Genomic DNA, 16705 nt, shown 5'->3' on the forward strand with positions numbered 1-16705 from the left:
TCATCTAACTATACATGTATATATAAAAAAAATTGAGAAATATATATGTAACTAATGTATATTTAGATTATCAATCAGACAACCTTTTTGTGTGATTTTATTAATAAAATTAATATTTCATAGTAAGTGAATATATTTTTATTTTGATGGCAGTAAGGGAATATATATAGAATACAAATAAAATTATATCTAGATAGTATTGTGGAGTTGCTTGAAAAAAATATAGTATTGTGGAGTATAAAAATTATATTAGAATATTTAAGATTTTATATTGCTTTTTAACATTATTTCTATTTTAATAATGGTATGGTTGATACTTGATACATTTACTATAAATATATATTTTTATATTAGTTAAATAATAATAATTAATCACTCAATTGTTTTAATCAAGATTATGAGTCACTTCTTTCCAAAGAAAAAAAAAAGATTATGGGTCACTTTTTAAAAAAATAAGTACTGGGAGATTTATGGGCATATGTTAGATAATCATTCTTTGAATTTATGGGTACATTTTAGATCATCCTGTCTTTGATTCATCTTTAGTAATTGAAAATCTTTAATAATTGAAAAGCTTTGGCATAATTTTGTTGGTGATGTGGCTAGTGCTTAGAATTATATTACAGAGTACCTTAATTCTTTATTATTCAACTTTCACGGTTTGTTATGGCTTATTATGTACAAATCAAAAATTACAAATGTGTGATATTTGCTATAAGTGGCGTTTCAATGTGTAGTATTTAAATATCATGTTTTCAACTTTTAATTTCATAATTATTTTTTATACGTAATTAAAGTGGTACTTAGTTGTATATGTAAGTTAATTATTATTATTATTATATAAAATATAAGTTAGTAAGACAAATAGAAATTGACAGAGCGAGAAATTTTAGTGAGGTTATTCTATAAACCTAAAGATATATTCTCTTATTAATATCTTTAAAATAAATAAAGATAAATATATTATTCTCCTAATAGGATCAATATAGAAAATATATCACACATATATTTTCCAATATTGATGATATCATATATCTTAACAATATCATAATTATTGAAGGTGTCTAGCAAAATAGCTCACATTATATTATTTTAAAAATAAAATTAGAAAAGAACATATTATTAATCTCAGAGTAACAACTTGAGCATACAACAAAGACTCGAGAATCATCTTCATCCTTTTCGTGCTCAACCTTAATCTTTCGCTGATATTTGGTTGTAGAAAACTCAGTTGATGTAAATTGGTCATCTGCATTCATGTCATTAACATCTTTAAAAACACCTTTTTTGATTCGGCGTGGCACCACTATTTGAACAATTGTCATCCGAGTGCTTGTTGCTAGAAATCTGTAATTTTAATGTATGTATTAGTGATATTAAAAAAATTGCTAAAAATATAAAATAATATTTGTATTTAAGATGACTATGGAGTGAAAAAAAACCTAATAATATTGATACCTGCCAACCTTATTGCAGTCATTGCCAATATGTGCAAAAGCTAAATAATAATAATAATAATAATAATAATAATAATAATAATAATAATAATAATAATAATAATACAACGAATATTAATTATTAATCATCATAAACCTTAAGTCGAAACTAAGTAACAACCTTATAAGCATTGTCCGACTCCTCAAATCTATAAATCTATATCTATAAATATAACTAAAGTAACAACCGCTAACATAATCCCCTATTTAAATTGTACAGATGTCAAGTTGTGGTAAAAAATTAAAATTTCCCCCCTAAATCAATTGCTGACATCATATTCTTATTTTTATTTTTACTTATTTTTTAAACCTTTTTATTTTTTACCTTTAATTATTAAATTATAATACGGAGTTTTTTTTGTTTTTTTTAAGATAATTATTATAATATGTTATTTCTATTTTTTTTTTTTTTTTACATTATAATGGATTTATAAAAAAACTATCTCGATCCCAAATATAATTACTCTCGGTTTAAGAGTACTCCGTATTGTATAATTTTGTTTATGGTTATATTTGTATATTTTTTTTTTCTCATATGAGGTACATATATAAAATTTATGTATTTCAAAGAAATTTATTATGTCATGCATCGTACGAGGCTAATTTAATTTAGAACTATAGATCACCGTGCATGGCACGGGATCTAGCCTAGTGATTTTATTAAGTTTTTATCTTCGGACATCTTCATAACTGTGAATAAGGGACAATATTGTAGAATATTATACTCATAAACTTTTATCTTAAACAAACATTTCCTTTCTAAGAGTTCATTCAAATCTTTAGGAATCAAATCCATATTATCTCCATCCTGCATCATTCTAAATTCATGATATCATAATTGGCATTATTAATCACAAATTTAATTCAATTTACTAAAAAATTAAAATATTTACCATACCTTTGTTTGTTTTTCTCGTAGGTATAAAGCAGATTTGCCTAGAAGATGCACCAATTCACGATCAAAACAACAAATGAAGCACTTCTAGAATCATCAACTACCCTAATCTGAACTTTGAACCTTGGAACAGGTTCAACATAAGTATTGCACTTTTCACACAAAAACTTTGTTAGCCCTTCAACATTTATCTCCTTAACCTTCTTAAAATCTTTTTTACAGGCAAGGTAGAGCCATCCATTTTCAGTTTCAATGGAGTCAATTGTAGCTAATGTGACACAAACACACACCTACAAATATAAATAAATAAATAATATTTATAAAATAATATTTATAATAATAAAATTTAGTCATATAAATTTGATAACTGTAATTTTAAACAATATGATTTCTGCATCATAATTGTAAAATAAAATAGTAGTAGTAAGCACTTGCCTCTTGTGTATAACGGATCTCATCAACTGTTTTTCTTTCAGATTTGTTTAAAAAGTCACTCTCATTTTTTTGTGAGATATAACTATTTATATCAGTCACCAATTCCGAAGAAGTCTTTCCACCCTTATCAAATCTGCAAAATTAATGTAACAATCAATATATATTTTGTTGTATAAGTAATCAATATATATATTTTGGGGGATATTACTCTTTCAAGAATAGTATGCATATCTAAAAAAATCATGTACCTATTCTTAAACTCATTCAGCTCATGAATATCATAATTTAAATAGAGTTTAGTCGCTAATAGGGAAGTTGATAGCATGGTAGTACTTGTTATTAAATAAAATTTAATAAACATGAATATAATAGATAGTACTAATAATATTGATGTCAAAACCAAAACCCGCAACTTTACATACCTTGCCAAGTCTTGATTTTTACAAACCGTAATAAGATGATAACTTGACGGCATGGATGCTCAAATAAATAATCTTGTAATTGATCAGCATATCGATTCCATAAAGTGCATCTTAAAACATTATTTCTGAATTTAATAAACAGAAATATCATTAATTCAATATTTACTATACCTTTTCATCCAATAGCACCATCTCAATAGAATAGAGGAGAATGATAGTGCCCATAAACGAATGACTCTAACTCGCAAGGTTACATTCTCAGTAGTAGGACTTATGTCCTTGATGAATACTAAATTTTCAGCCATGAATGAATGAAAATTATGGTTAAATAATATAATAATAATGGTTGAACAGTATAATAAGAATTAAAAACCAAATCAATTGTGATCAATGATTATATATGGTTTATATATAGGGAATAGATCTTATGTAAATATGTAAAATTAAAATTTTTTACTCGTATCTATTGCCAATCATGCATAAAATTGTCATTTAATGAAAAATTGCAACTATATTTAGATAGTATTGTGGAGCATAAAAATATATTGGAAGTTTGAAAAGATTTATACTACCTTAACATTTTTTACTCGTAACTCTCCTCAATCATGCATAAAATTGATATTTAACGGAAAATTGCAACTATATTTAGGTAGTTTTGTGGAGTATAAAAATAATATTGGAAGTTTGAAAAGATTCTATACTATCTTTTCACATTATTTACTCGTAACTCTCCTCAATCATGCATAAAATTGATATTGAAAATTGCAACTATATTTAGATAGTATTGTGGAGTATAAAAATAATATTGGAAGTTTGAAAAGATTTTATACTACCTTTTCACATTATTATGTATATATTTGATATAATTACTATATATGTATTTATTTACTATGTAAAGAATAATAATCAATCCTAAGAAAAAAAAAATATAATAAACCGATTGGTAAAGAATAATAATCAATCCTAAGAAAAAAAAGAGTTAATTTTTTTATGCAATTTCAATTTCAATCAATTGACGAACTACCTAAATTGAAACATTGTAAATTAAACCTAAATTTCATAAAATTCACAGCTAAAACATTCAAACAAAAATAAAAATCAAATATAGCAACAATCCAAAAAAATTAAAGTTGATAAATTGATTCAAGAGCAATAAAAATGAAAAATAAAAAACACTAACCTATAATTGAATTAAGGGTTACGAAATGATGATGCTTTGTAATTGTACCTATATATCTTCGAAGTGTTAAAAATTGCTTCTTTCAAAGTTTGAAGAGGTGAAAAGAATATCAGTGAAGAAAAAGAAAAGAGAAAGAGTAAGTTCTGGATGTTTCATCTTTGGGATTCTAGAATCATGGTGAAGTGCTCCGTATTGAACTATTCCTTTTCGGGTGTTTAAACAATAAATAATGTATAATAATAATAATATATAAGGAAATAATAAGGAAATAATTATATATAATAAAAAATATAATATAATAATAATTTAGGAATTAATGAAATTGGCGGGAAAAGAAGAAATGACATTGTGCCAAGTGTCATGGAAGGTTTCGCTTTTAGTATAGGTTAATAGATAGATATCAACTAATTGTTTTTACCAATACATATCAAAAAAATAATTTATGATCGGACACGTGTCTTAGTCCCCTAGATATAAACTAATGAAGCAAACAATTAAGAATGGAGTATTTGTGAATTTAATTATAAAGTATTTCCTTTATTACACAATATTTTCACATTTATAGTATATTCACGTACAAAGTACTCCGTATAAAATAGGAAAATAGAATCAATAATAAAGTTGGAGACTTGGTACTTGTGATAATTTTATTGTGAAAAGTGAGTATGAAATTAGAAAACTAGTCATACATAGTGACTTTAGTGAGTCAAATTCAAGTAAAATGATGGTGTAACGTTAGCAAAAAGCAGTAAAATAGAAAGAAATCGATGAAACTGTCTAAAATAAGAAGTAGAGATAATGTCAAGTAATGGACGGAGTATTAGTTTGAATCTTATGAAAAAATTGGCTAATAAAGATTTGCTACTTTGCAAGGGCTTGGGGAGTGAGCTTAAAATTTAAATTCCAACCAGATTATTATTATTATTATTATTATTATTATTATTATTATTATTATTATTATTATTATTATTATTATTATTATTATTATTATTATTATTATATATAGGGGGAGGCTCTCGTGAGAATTTTTAAATATGATGTTCTAAACTTTTCCTTAGGTGTTCTAAATTAAATCAAATGTTCTAATTTAGTATTCACATGTTCTAAACCATAAATTAGTTAAGTTTAATATCATAAATTTTAAATAACTTGTTACAAAATTTTAACTTATATGTTCTAAATTTTAAAGGAATAATTGAAATTAATAATCCTACCTTTCACCCATCTTCTTAAAATAGTCCCACTTTTAAGTTAACTTATAATAATCCCAACTTTTAAACCCATATTCTTTTAATGGTCCTTCATCAGTTTTCACTTATAGTAGCAGGTTTCCTAGCCTACGTGGCAGTCACCTATCTATGTGGCATTGACTGTTGGTTAATTTTTAATTTACCTTTATTTTTCTTTTTTCTCAAATTTATTTAAACCCCCTCTTCCCCTTCCCTGCTTCATCTTCTCTGTTATCTGTTAAGAATTCCCCATAACCTTTTCTCTTCTCATTCGAAATTCTCTCAACTTCTCACTTTAATCTATTGGAATATAACCTTGAAGGTCTTATCCACATATTTGCCCAACTATAATGGCGAAGGGTGTAGAAAATTCGTATGGGTCAGGGTCTTCTTCAAATTCTAGGGCTTCTAGTGTAAGATATAAATATGGCGTTGCAACTGCTGTGGGATGAAGTTTATAGGTTGTCCTTTTTGGCCGGTGAGTTTTAATTACTGCATTTTATATGCTTTTTTTTTTTCTTGAGGAATTTTTATTATTGATTTAATCATGCGTTGATTCTTAATTATAATCCTTAATCAATGCTTTGTGTGTAATAGGACAACGATTGTGGCTTTTTTAGATGGATGACTGTGATTAATGCAGTTGAAGACCTTCAACATCAACTATTGCAAAAGGAGACGAATGCATTTGAATTAGAGTATGAGAAAGGACTTATGGAAGGACCTTCAAGCATTGATGTTTTCCTGGCTATTTTTTGCATTTATGTTGTTTTATATGAAGTAGATTAGAGCATTGTATTGAGGTTGAGTAGCTGTATTAGTGAAATTTACTAGAATGATGGATATCCAAATGTTGATGTATGTAATTGCAAGTTTGGAATGAAAATCAAATTAAAGTACTTTCTGAAAAAATATTATACAGAGAATTGCAATTTAATAATATAATCATTGTTTCATGCTGACATATATAGCAATGAGCAACTAATTATTCTAAAAAAAAATAAAATACATATATAAGTCTAATGCTGTCAAAATGAATTGCAACGGCTCTGATGTAGTCCATTTAGCTACTGATGTGCTTGCTTGATTGTAGAAGCTTGACTAGATTGTGTGAGTGTATCACCCCTTGTCTGATCCATCTATAAATTATTGTAAAAAAACAAAAAAAGGAATTGACTTAGTTAAGTGGGGAAAGTGGCAGTAGTTACAAGAACAAACTAAACAAAAAAAAAAAAAGTAAATGGAAAAATACATCACCAAACACAACAAATCAATTCCAAATTGACAAAACCCAATCACAATTATATAAGGGTTTTGATAAGTTGCCTGTAATTAGTACTAAGCAAGTCCACGAATTTCCAATTCCCAATTGAGAAAAATCAATCTACCACAATTCCCAATTCGCAATTGTTGTTGTTCGTACAGTACACCAAGTCCACGAATTTCCTCCTTTTCTCACAACAATTCAATTCACAACATTCAACTGCGCATCGAAGAAACCAGAAAATTTAAAAAAAAAAAATTACAGAGGAAGAGCAGTCATTAATGGCGCTGGCAGAGGAGTAGTTGGAGAAGATTAAAGAAAGTCTTGATTAGGGAGGGAAATTAAGTCAGTAAAGAAATTAAGGCTTGATTTCCCGGTTACCAGTCACAAGGTTTGTTAAAAGAATATGGGTTTAAAAGTTGGGATTATTATAAGTTAACTTAAAAGTGGGACTATTTTAAGAAGATGGGTGAAAGCTAGGATTATTAATTTCAATTATTCCAATTTTAAAATGTTTGTTCTAAGATTTTTAATTATATGTTCCAGATTTTAAAGCGTATGTTCTATATTTTTACTCATATGTTCTAAATTTTTTACTCACACTTTCTATATTCTTTATTTGTTTGTTCTAAATTTTTATTCACATGTTCATAATCTTAAATCAAATGTTCTAAATTTTACTCATATGTTTAAAATTTCATAAAGCAGATTTTATAAATTTTTAATCACTTGTTCTAATTCTTAAATCAAATGTTCTAAACATATTACTCACTTAGATGTTCTAAATTATTACTCAGATGTTCTAAATTTTAATTTCAGACGTATGTTCGAAATTTTTACTCGTATGTTCTAAACTTTTACTCACATGTTCTAAATTTAAAATCAATTCTCATATAAGTATGAATTCTCACATATGAACCTATTCTCACCGGATCCCTCCCCTATATATATATATATATATATATATATATATTGTTTAATTTATTTTACAAGCAGATTAACCTAACTTTGAACCTTTTTTTTAATTAAGCTATCATGATTCATGAGTCAAGACTCATCTTCAAACTAGTTAAACACACCTTTAGGGTTTCAAATATCAAATCCGATAAATTAAATAAGGGGCCTTTAAACTTTAGAAGAAATTTAAAAGGAGCTTAGATTACTAAATCAGATGAAGAAACATAAAAAAATATAAGACACTTCATTATTCCACACTTGTCGACTAACCCCCGGAGTTAAAAGTGAGTCAACTCATGACCAACCCACACTATTAAAACTTAAACCTATTTTGGTCAATTTGTTTAAGAAATGCTCCAATTCCTTCTTCCTCCTTTAAAGTCTTAAACCCTCTCTAAACCCCAACATAAGAAAAAGAAATGCATGAAGAAGTTCTTCTTCAACAATCCCAACATTCACTCTCTCACCTCCATTAAACACCTCATAGCTCAAAACCTTCATCCTCAAGCTCTCAAAAACTCTCTTTCTCTCTCTTCTCCTTTATTCACTGACCAAATTTATGCCCTTTTCCTCAAATCCGGCCATGTCCTCGACACCTTCCTTGCCACCTCTCTTATCACCCATTTCTCAAAATCCGGCGACTTTTCCCGCTCCAATGGCTTCCTTCTCGACGCACATGGCGTCGACACCGTCGCTTTCAACGCTCTGCTTTCTGGGTATGCGCAATTTCATCAATCTTTGTCCTCTTTTGCTTTATACAATAAATTGACATGTAATGGACTTAGCCCAGATAAGTATACTTTGAGTTCATTGATTAAATCATGTGATAATTTAGAGAAAATTAGGGCTTCCCATGTAATTTGTATTAAATTTGGGTTTAATTTAAGTGGGTTTGTGGTTAGTGGACTAATTCATAAGTATGGGAAATGTGGGTTTGTTGAATCAGCTGAGAAGTGTTTTGAGGAGTGTTTGGATTTGGATTCTGTTGTTTGGACTGCCATGATTAATGGGTATGTTTGGAATGGTGAATTTGTGAATGGTAGGGAGATTTTTAGGGCGATGCGAGGGTTAGGGTTGGAATTGAATGAGTTTAATTTGACTGCTGTAGTTGGGGCATTGAGGGAGGTTAAGGATGGTGAGCAGATTCATGGGTTTGCTCTTAAAACTGGGTTAGTTTTTGGTGGTTCGCTTCATTTGAGTAATGTGGTGATGAATATGTATTCGAGGTGTGGGCGGAGACTTGATGCACTTAAGGTGTTCGACGAAATTCCTAATCCGGATGTTGTGTCATGGACTGCTAGGATTGGGGCTTCGTTTGATGGGGCTGAAGCTCTGAAGGCTTTTAAATTTATGAGGTTGAATAATGTGGATGTGAATGAGCTTACTGTTGTTAATGTATTATCAGCAATTGAGGACCCTAGGCTGTTGATTGCTGGGAGGCAAGTTCACTCACTTTGCCACAAGGCTGGGTATTTGACAATTTTGTCTGTTGGTAATGCTCTTATTTCCATGTACGGGAAGTGTAGAGTGATGGATGACGCTAGGCTTATTTTCGATAAATTGGCTTTCCGTGATTCAATATCTTGGAATTCTTTGATTGGGGGGTATTCCGAGAATGGATCACTCAGTCTAGTGCTACGCGTATTCCATCAAATGCGTGATCTTGGTGTTCTACCTGATCAGTACACTCTTGCTAGTATTCTTGGAGCAGTTACAAGCCCTCATTTTGCTGATCTTGTGTTGCAAATCCATTCCCACATCATAAAATCTGGATTTTTGTCTGATGATTCAATGGTTTCTTGCTTGATATCTTCATATGGTAAATGCTCTTGCCTGGACCATGCAAAGAGGGTATTATCTGCAACACAAGAGGTTAATGTTGGGCATCTCCAAGTATTGACTGCTGCTGCGGTCACTGCAGGTTGCCCTGCTGATGCCATGGAATGCTTCAAAACTGCAATGAGCTTGTGGTCTGATATGGATGGTACTACTATAAGTATAGTATTTAAAGCTTGTAGTTCTTTGACAAATCTTGGACAAGGAAAGGCTATTCATTGCCTGGCTTTGAAAGCAGGGCTTGGAAGTGATAGGTTTGTTGAGACTGCTGTTATTGATTTTTACTGCAAGTGTGGCAGCATTGCTGATGCACAAAACATATTTATGGATATATCTAGTCATAACCTGGCTGCATGGAATGCTATGATTACGGGATTTGCTCAGCATGGTTGTTACGATGAAGTCCTTTCCCTGTTTGAAAGAATGACTGAATTAGGTATCATGCCCGATGAGATAACATATCTTGGCATTCTTCAATCATGCTGTCATGCCGGGCTTGTGAACGAAGCTAACATTCATCTAGATTCCATGTTTGAGCTTCATGGATTGGTCCCGTGTCTAGAACACTATGCTACTATGATTGACTTACTAGGCCGTGTTGGCCTTGTAAAAGAAGCAAAGCTAGTCATTGACAAAATGCCCGTAAGCCCTGATGCTCAAGTGTGGCAGAGTCTGCTGTCAGCATGCCATAATTCTGGTAATCTGGATGTTGGAAAAGTTGCAGCGACGGAACTTCTTAAGTTGCAGCCTGAAAATGATTCTGCATACATTCTTCTGTCAAATCTTTATGCCAGAGCACATGATTGGGATGCTGTGAGAAGACTTAGAAGGGAAATGAAAGATAAGTTCATATACAAGGAACCTGGTTATAGTTGGATCGAAGCTGGAGGATTTGTGTACCACTTTCTGGCTGAGGATACTTCTCATCCGGAGAATGAAAACATCTACTTTTATTTACAAAGTATTGCCCAGCAAATGCTTCCTCTATCAGAAGTGACCGAAGATTTCTGTCTGTGAGGATGGTTGGTGACTTGTCAAGGATTTGAGGGTATACTATTGTTCTGTATATAATTTATACTTGTGAAATCTACGAAGTGCCCTTAAGGTGCAGAGTAGTCGATTACATTCATTGTTTTGAAACATTGATCTGGATTATGCTAATGGGAAAAAAGAATACTATACTCCGAATCAGGCTAGTATGGCACGAACAATTCCTGAATTATTTGGTGCTTGACTTCTCCCACTCAAGGCTCTCCCATCCCCTCCCCCTTTCCTCCATTTCTTGTCTTTGTTTCAATGATTCTTGAATTTCTGAGCTAGTCACGGATATCACATGAAAGTATTTATTGCTGCTTGAAAGTCAATGAAACAGGGATATTTGCTTGACTCTATAATATATCATTGATATGTCTTGTACTTCGTATTCTTTGGTTTTCATATGGGGTTTTGGAAACAACCATTCTGGCACTAGTTAGAGAAGTGATGCTTACTAGTGAAGCTCTTTAAACTCTGCCAGAATTATAAATATTGATTATTGTTTGTTAATATTTGGTCTATGTATATACTCTGCTCACACTAGTAAGGCTTACTCTTGGGCAGCCATAGTATTTTGTATTGATAGTTTGGGTTTTGTTATTTGCTAATCCAGTGAGGATAAACCTAATTACCAATTGATTGAAACAACAACTATTGTATTAGTGTAATACGTACTTCTTTTACTCTCTTTTACCGAAGTGTAGTGGTGATAGGGCCAATGGGGTTCTATCACTTGTCAATACTACGCCATTCTGTTAATCCAGTGCCTCCAACAAGGTTCATTCTTATTTAATGCTAATCTGTCCTTTCTTTTCTCAATGCATTAAGGTTGTTTGATTTGGTTGCTCAGTTAGCCTGTAAACCACTTTCAATTTATGGAACAGATTAAAAAGGTACGTCGGGGGAAGAGGACAGGAGAATTTCTTAGTGCAGTACATAAATACAGAGTAACAATCAATGAATGTTCTGGGCTGCATGCATCAAGATTTAATATTAGAAAGTACGGAGTAGTTAGTACATGGCCTACATACATAAATTACTAGCTATACCTAATTAGTTCTACATTCTACAGGACTTATAATGCTGTCAATGGGAAGCTCAAGCAGCTTTGAGGACCACATTTTAGAATTTTTTACTTTTGTTTTATTACTATTAATATTTTTTTTGTAAGTTTCAGACATGGACGAGTTAACCTTACAAGAAATCAAGACCTTGATGGTAAAATAAATTTTATCTGCATCTTAGCTGTCATTCAGATATGAAGATCTCTCGAAAGGATAAGATTGTCATCTTGCCCTATCAAAGATATGTCTCTACTTTCTATCTCATTTCTGGCCATAATTACTATGCTGCATTCCATTTTCCATGTAAATACTAGTAACAGGGACACTAGAAATGGTGGAGTTATTTTTTGGCTGGGACAATTTACCTTTGATACCTTATATTCTCAGTTGATTTTTATGTACTAGAAGCTACTAGGTTTTGATCAAATACTGATGTTGATTGGATGAAATGCTTAATGTTGATACGTAATACATGATTAGGACTTTCATCTAAAAATACATGGCCTTTGAAAGTATTCTTGTCAGTCCTTTAACCAAATTGAGTTCTAGTGTAATCAACCCATGGTTTTCGATATGGCACCAAATAGGCAAATATAGTGAAATGTATTGGCTTAGAGTAAATATCAGCTTCTTGAATATATTCTGTGTTATGATTTTCCAATTTCCATGAAGGGATGTTGTTCATAAGCCAATCGAAAAGATAATTAAATTGAAGGCATTGTGGCATTTTAAATTTACCATTGCTATAGGAATACTTTGATTACTTAATTCACTATGCCTCTCCAGGACATGAAAATTCATCAGCCATCATATTAGTCATATTTATATTCTTTTGCTCAAACATTGCTCATTATCTCAAGTGCAAGCAAATGATAATCATGGTGGATGTTCTGATGTGCATTTGCCCAGCTCTTAAAAAAAAAGAAGAATGCAATTTGCATCAAACTCTAAAAAAATCCAATTTGCACTGAGCTCAGTACAACTGTGTCATTAATTTTGTTGTCAACTTTGGTTTGGTCTACTGATATGTATATTAGATGGTTGGCATGGTTCAAAAACTAAAGTGGTAAACAAAGAAAAAAAACAAAGCAGCACAGGAAAATAAATTTAATAATTGATAGATTAAGTAACGAATCTCCTATTTGAAGAAATAATTTCTGTTACATGGTCAAGGATGACATATATGTATAACTTGTGATAGTATGATACCATTTAATTTCCTTTTTCTCTCACTCTTCTAAATTGTGATGATGGTTTTTATAGGAGTGTGAGGATGCTTTGGAAAGAACTTGTAGAATGGAGTGGAAAGCTTTTGCTGCTATGATTGCCTTTATATGGCCTCTCCTTTGCAGAGGCTTTCTTCCACGGAATCTTTCAGCAATGACTGTTAATGTTGAAGTGCCATTGATCTTGTTGCTCATCATAGAAAGTTTGAGGTGATTGATATTTACTTTTAAACCCTTTTGTGTTTTATCCCTCTGATGTGAAGATGGTGCTGCTTTAGCCTTGGTCCTTGGGGGCTTATATATATATATAAATCTTAATGGCTGGAAAAGTTGTAGATTTTGCTGATTAAGTATGGGAGCAGAAGCAATGTAAAAACACTGAAATTTCATGTTGGTGTTGGTTAGGGAGCATGTCAGCTAAGATATCTGGATTTGCAACAAATATTTTTGCCACCTGACTGATGAATATTGTTGACATGATTTTCTTAGAAATTTGTAATTGAGGTACATTCATGTACAATGATTATGGAAGCTTCTTGTGAGTCCACTATTATTATTATTATTTTTTTTTTTTTTTTTGGTTTCAATATTTCACAGGCAAGATCTGTCTTATTACATTATATTAATACTATTTCACTTTCATAGTTATGCTTCTTTATATTAAATAAACTTCTGTATGTCTAATAAAGTGCCATGGGACTTTTTGCAAAGGAGACCATTGGTATTTAGGTATTATAAGCCATTGTAACTATGCTTAATATTTGTCTGTGTCTACCTTTGCAAGCACTACAGATCTAGTGTTTGCTGTATTTGTACACACACTGTTTTTTCAACTGATGGGAGCGTGTTATACTGGATTTACTTCTGTTAGTAATCTTGGGGAATGATGTTTGTTTGTGATAAATTGCTCATATTCAGATTACATGTTTAACTCTATAGACGAACCTGTAATGTGGGATTTGAGCAAATAAACTGTTGAGCTTAAGCCCTTAACCATGCATTACTTTCATGAGAAACTTTCCTGTATATGATTTACATAAGTTCCTTATTCTACTATATTTGTATCTCTAACAAACATCCTCTCTAAATAAATGGGTGATGTGACTTTATATACTTATTAGAATTTTTTTGGAGACGTGGAGATCTGAAGTGAGCTAGAAACCTTTGCGGGTATAGAATGTGCTGTTTTTCTGATCATGTCACTTGAGGTTTCATCTTGAATCTTGGTAATGGATGCATAATCATACACAAAATCACGAGGAAACAGAGAAAATGGTTTTAGAGTATTATCACACTGTCGCTGATAAGTTAAAATTATTTCCAACTTTTCATTTGTAGCCAATGAAAATAAATAAAATTTTATTGCATTTGATATCAGCTAGGCTTCAATTTTCAAAGGGATTGCATTAGTCCAATAATCCAGCTAATTAATCATTCGAATGTTATATACGCAGTCTTGAGTGTGCTTATGTAGTAATGTTACTGTCTCATTGCACTTCCAAGTTCACAAAGTAAATTTTAACTGTCACTTGAAAAGGCTGATAGTGGATTGAACAGTGATATAGTTTAGACCTCTTTTATTATGTCATGATAACCGATGATAATCTGTTAATTATTTTAATAACAAACAAGTAGTCTGATCTTTTTGTGGCTCCTCACACAACTCCACTCCCTATGTTGGGTGTGGTACCTGGTTGCATGTAATTAGCACATATGACATATAATTCCACAAGGTCTCATATGAAGTTGCCTTAAGCAGATTGCAGACTTTCCCTTGAGATGGGCCTGTTTGACTTTTTTTTTTGCTCATATTTTTTAGCTAAATTTAATTGTCAAAAGAGGGTTTCATGCTATATAATAGAAAATTTATCTGTACCACAACAAATATTAACAAATTCATGAGTGTTATATTTCTTAAGTTAATTGCAGATACATACTTACATGGTTTTTAATACAAACATGAATAATTAATAAGTGCTACTATTTCACTCTTTCCTATACTCTTGCTCATGTTTGCTGATTGGCTTCAGTTCAAGAGGCTTTGGACAACACATGTAGAATGGATTGGAAAGCTTTAGCTGCTATGACTGCCTTGATTTGCCCTCTCCTCGGTAAAGGCCGTCTTCCATCGAAACTTTCAGCAACAGCAGAGACAGATGATGTATCAGTAATGCTCATGATTGAAATTATCAGGTAATTTAACTTTCTGTGTTCTATCTTTTTGACTTCTTGACTTTTATATGAGAAGATGTTACTGCCTTAGTATTGGCTTCATGAGCTTATATATAGCATTTACAGAACTCATAGTGGATTGTAAGTTTGGAATTCCGCTTGTTAAGATGGAAGCATAGAAGTTTCAAAAATCTGTTGGTTAGGGAGCATGCCAGCTATAGTATTCTGTCTGCAACAAAATTTATGTTGAATTATAAGACATCTGAATCTTGTGCATGATTATTGACACTGAATGTATGCCAACTTTTTTTTGGATATTTTGGACGTATATGCACAGTCATCTACCTAATTTTTTGAGATGTGTCAAAGAAACTTCTTATGGATGATGCCTTTTGTTTTTAGTATCCCTTCTTGGTTCATGGAAGCACCACATGTCAAAGGTTAGATCTTTGTTTTTCTTGACCGATATTAATTAATGTTAATATTTCATGCTAGGCACCCATCAAAGCAATGCTGCTTAGTATTAAAATTCTACTAAGCATCTTAGTAGGATGCTACTTCTAGGAATTTATTAGCTGGGAACATGTGGGGAGGGTTGATACTCAACAGACAGTGTGTTGACTAATTTCAATCTGTCCACGCATGAAGACAAATCAGTAAAATTGCTTATTATGTTTTAATCTGACAATCCGACATAATATATAATTAATTAACACTAATACAGTATATTTATACATTATGTTTCAATGTGATGGAATATATCGTCTAAGGTAGTCCATATTGTGTATGTGTTATAATGAATATGTCTGATTGAATTCTAACTTTTATAAATTCACCGGTCCAAACATTGTATGTGGTTCACTGTTTCATACAAATGTGGAGGTCTTATGATACCATAGTCTTGATTAGTGGCTTATCACTTGTGTATTACAGTAATACCCCTTTTATTCCTATAAAGTAGGCCACATTTAGATTTTGTGCCGAATATTGGGCCACTTTTTATACTTCCTCTGTTTTCTTTTATTTGCAACACACCCTTGTGGCATGTAATTTGAGATAGATACTTAATAAGATAAACAGACAAATTAATCAATATACTCTATACACGTAATACCTAAGGCTTCCCTATTTCTGATGTGAAAATTATTTTGGAAAATGTGGTCGTTTACCTACTCTAATCACCTCCTAAAAAAGTGTGCCTTGAGAGTTGATACTGTGTTGGAAATAAAAGAAATAGGAAAAGTATAATGTTAACATGTGCTTTTCTGTGATACTACCTTTATTTATTTATTTTTATTTTATTTATATTTATTTACTTATTTTTTCTGTGCTGAAGTTACAATGGAATTCACTTCTGAATGTAAGAAGCTTGTGGTGAAGCAGTGGTAGCAGCACTGCTTCCCACAGACTCAACTGTGAATTCGACTTATGTGATCCTCCTCCTTCCCTGCCTGAGATAGGCGGGCAAGGCTGATTTACCTATAAATAGGGTAA

General features: G+C 31.3%; 2 protein-coding genes across 2 annotated transcripts; one reads left to right on the forward strand and one right to left on the reverse strand.

Moving 5' to 3' along the window:
- Positions 1-2400: 2400 nt before the first annotated feature.
- LOC145578415 (uncharacterized) lies at positions 2401-4612 on the reverse strand. Its single transcript, XM_081635733.1, has 4 exons — positions 4429-4612; positions 3249-3373; positions 2827-2959; positions 2401-2681 (listed from the first exon to the last, which is right to left on the reverse strand). Exons 2-4 carry the CDS (start codon positions 3299-3301, stop codon positions 2433-2435), a joined length of 435 nt encoding a protein of 144 aa, XP_081491859.1. The 5' UTR covers positions 3302-3373; positions 4429-4612; the 3' UTR covers positions 2401-2432.
- Positions 4613-8226: 3614 nt separating this feature from the next.
- Positions 8227-10782, forward strand: LOC145578425 (putative pentatricopeptide repeat-containing protein At3g25970). The gene has a single exon (XM_081635743.1). It carries the CDS (start codon positions 8302-8304, stop codon positions 10729-10731), a length of 2430 nt encoding a protein of 809 aa, XP_081491869.1. The 5' UTR covers positions 8227-8301; the 3' UTR covers positions 10732-10782.
- Positions 10783-16705: the final 5923 nt, after the last annotated feature.

Source organism: Chenopodium album, chromosome 2 (assembly GCF_948465745.1).
Source record: "Chenopodium album chromosome 2, dcCheAlbu1.1, whole genome shotgun sequence".
NCBI classification, from domain to species: Eukaryota; Viridiplantae; Streptophyta; class Magnoliopsida; order Caryophyllales; family Amaranthaceae; genus Chenopodium; species Chenopodium album.

Bases quoted from the DNA above. Each gene is read 5' to 3' on its own strand.
- LOC145578425 (XM_081635743.1), top strand. From the start codon at position 8,302: ATGAAGAAGTTCTTCTTCAACAATCCCAACATTCACTCTCTCACCTCC.
- LOC145578415 (XM_081635733.1), bottom strand. From the start codon at position 3,301: ATGCCGTCAAGTTATCATCTTATTACGGTTTGTAAAAATCAAGACTTG. The intron at 2,960-3,248 runs GTATGTAAAGTT...TTAATTTTGCAG, and splicing joins AAAAATCAAGACTTGGCAAG to ATTTGATAAGGGTGGAAAGA. The intron at 2,682-2,826 runs GCAAGTGCTTAC...TTATATTTGTAG, and splicing joins AGATCCGTTATACACAAGAG to GTGTGTGTTTGTGTCACATT.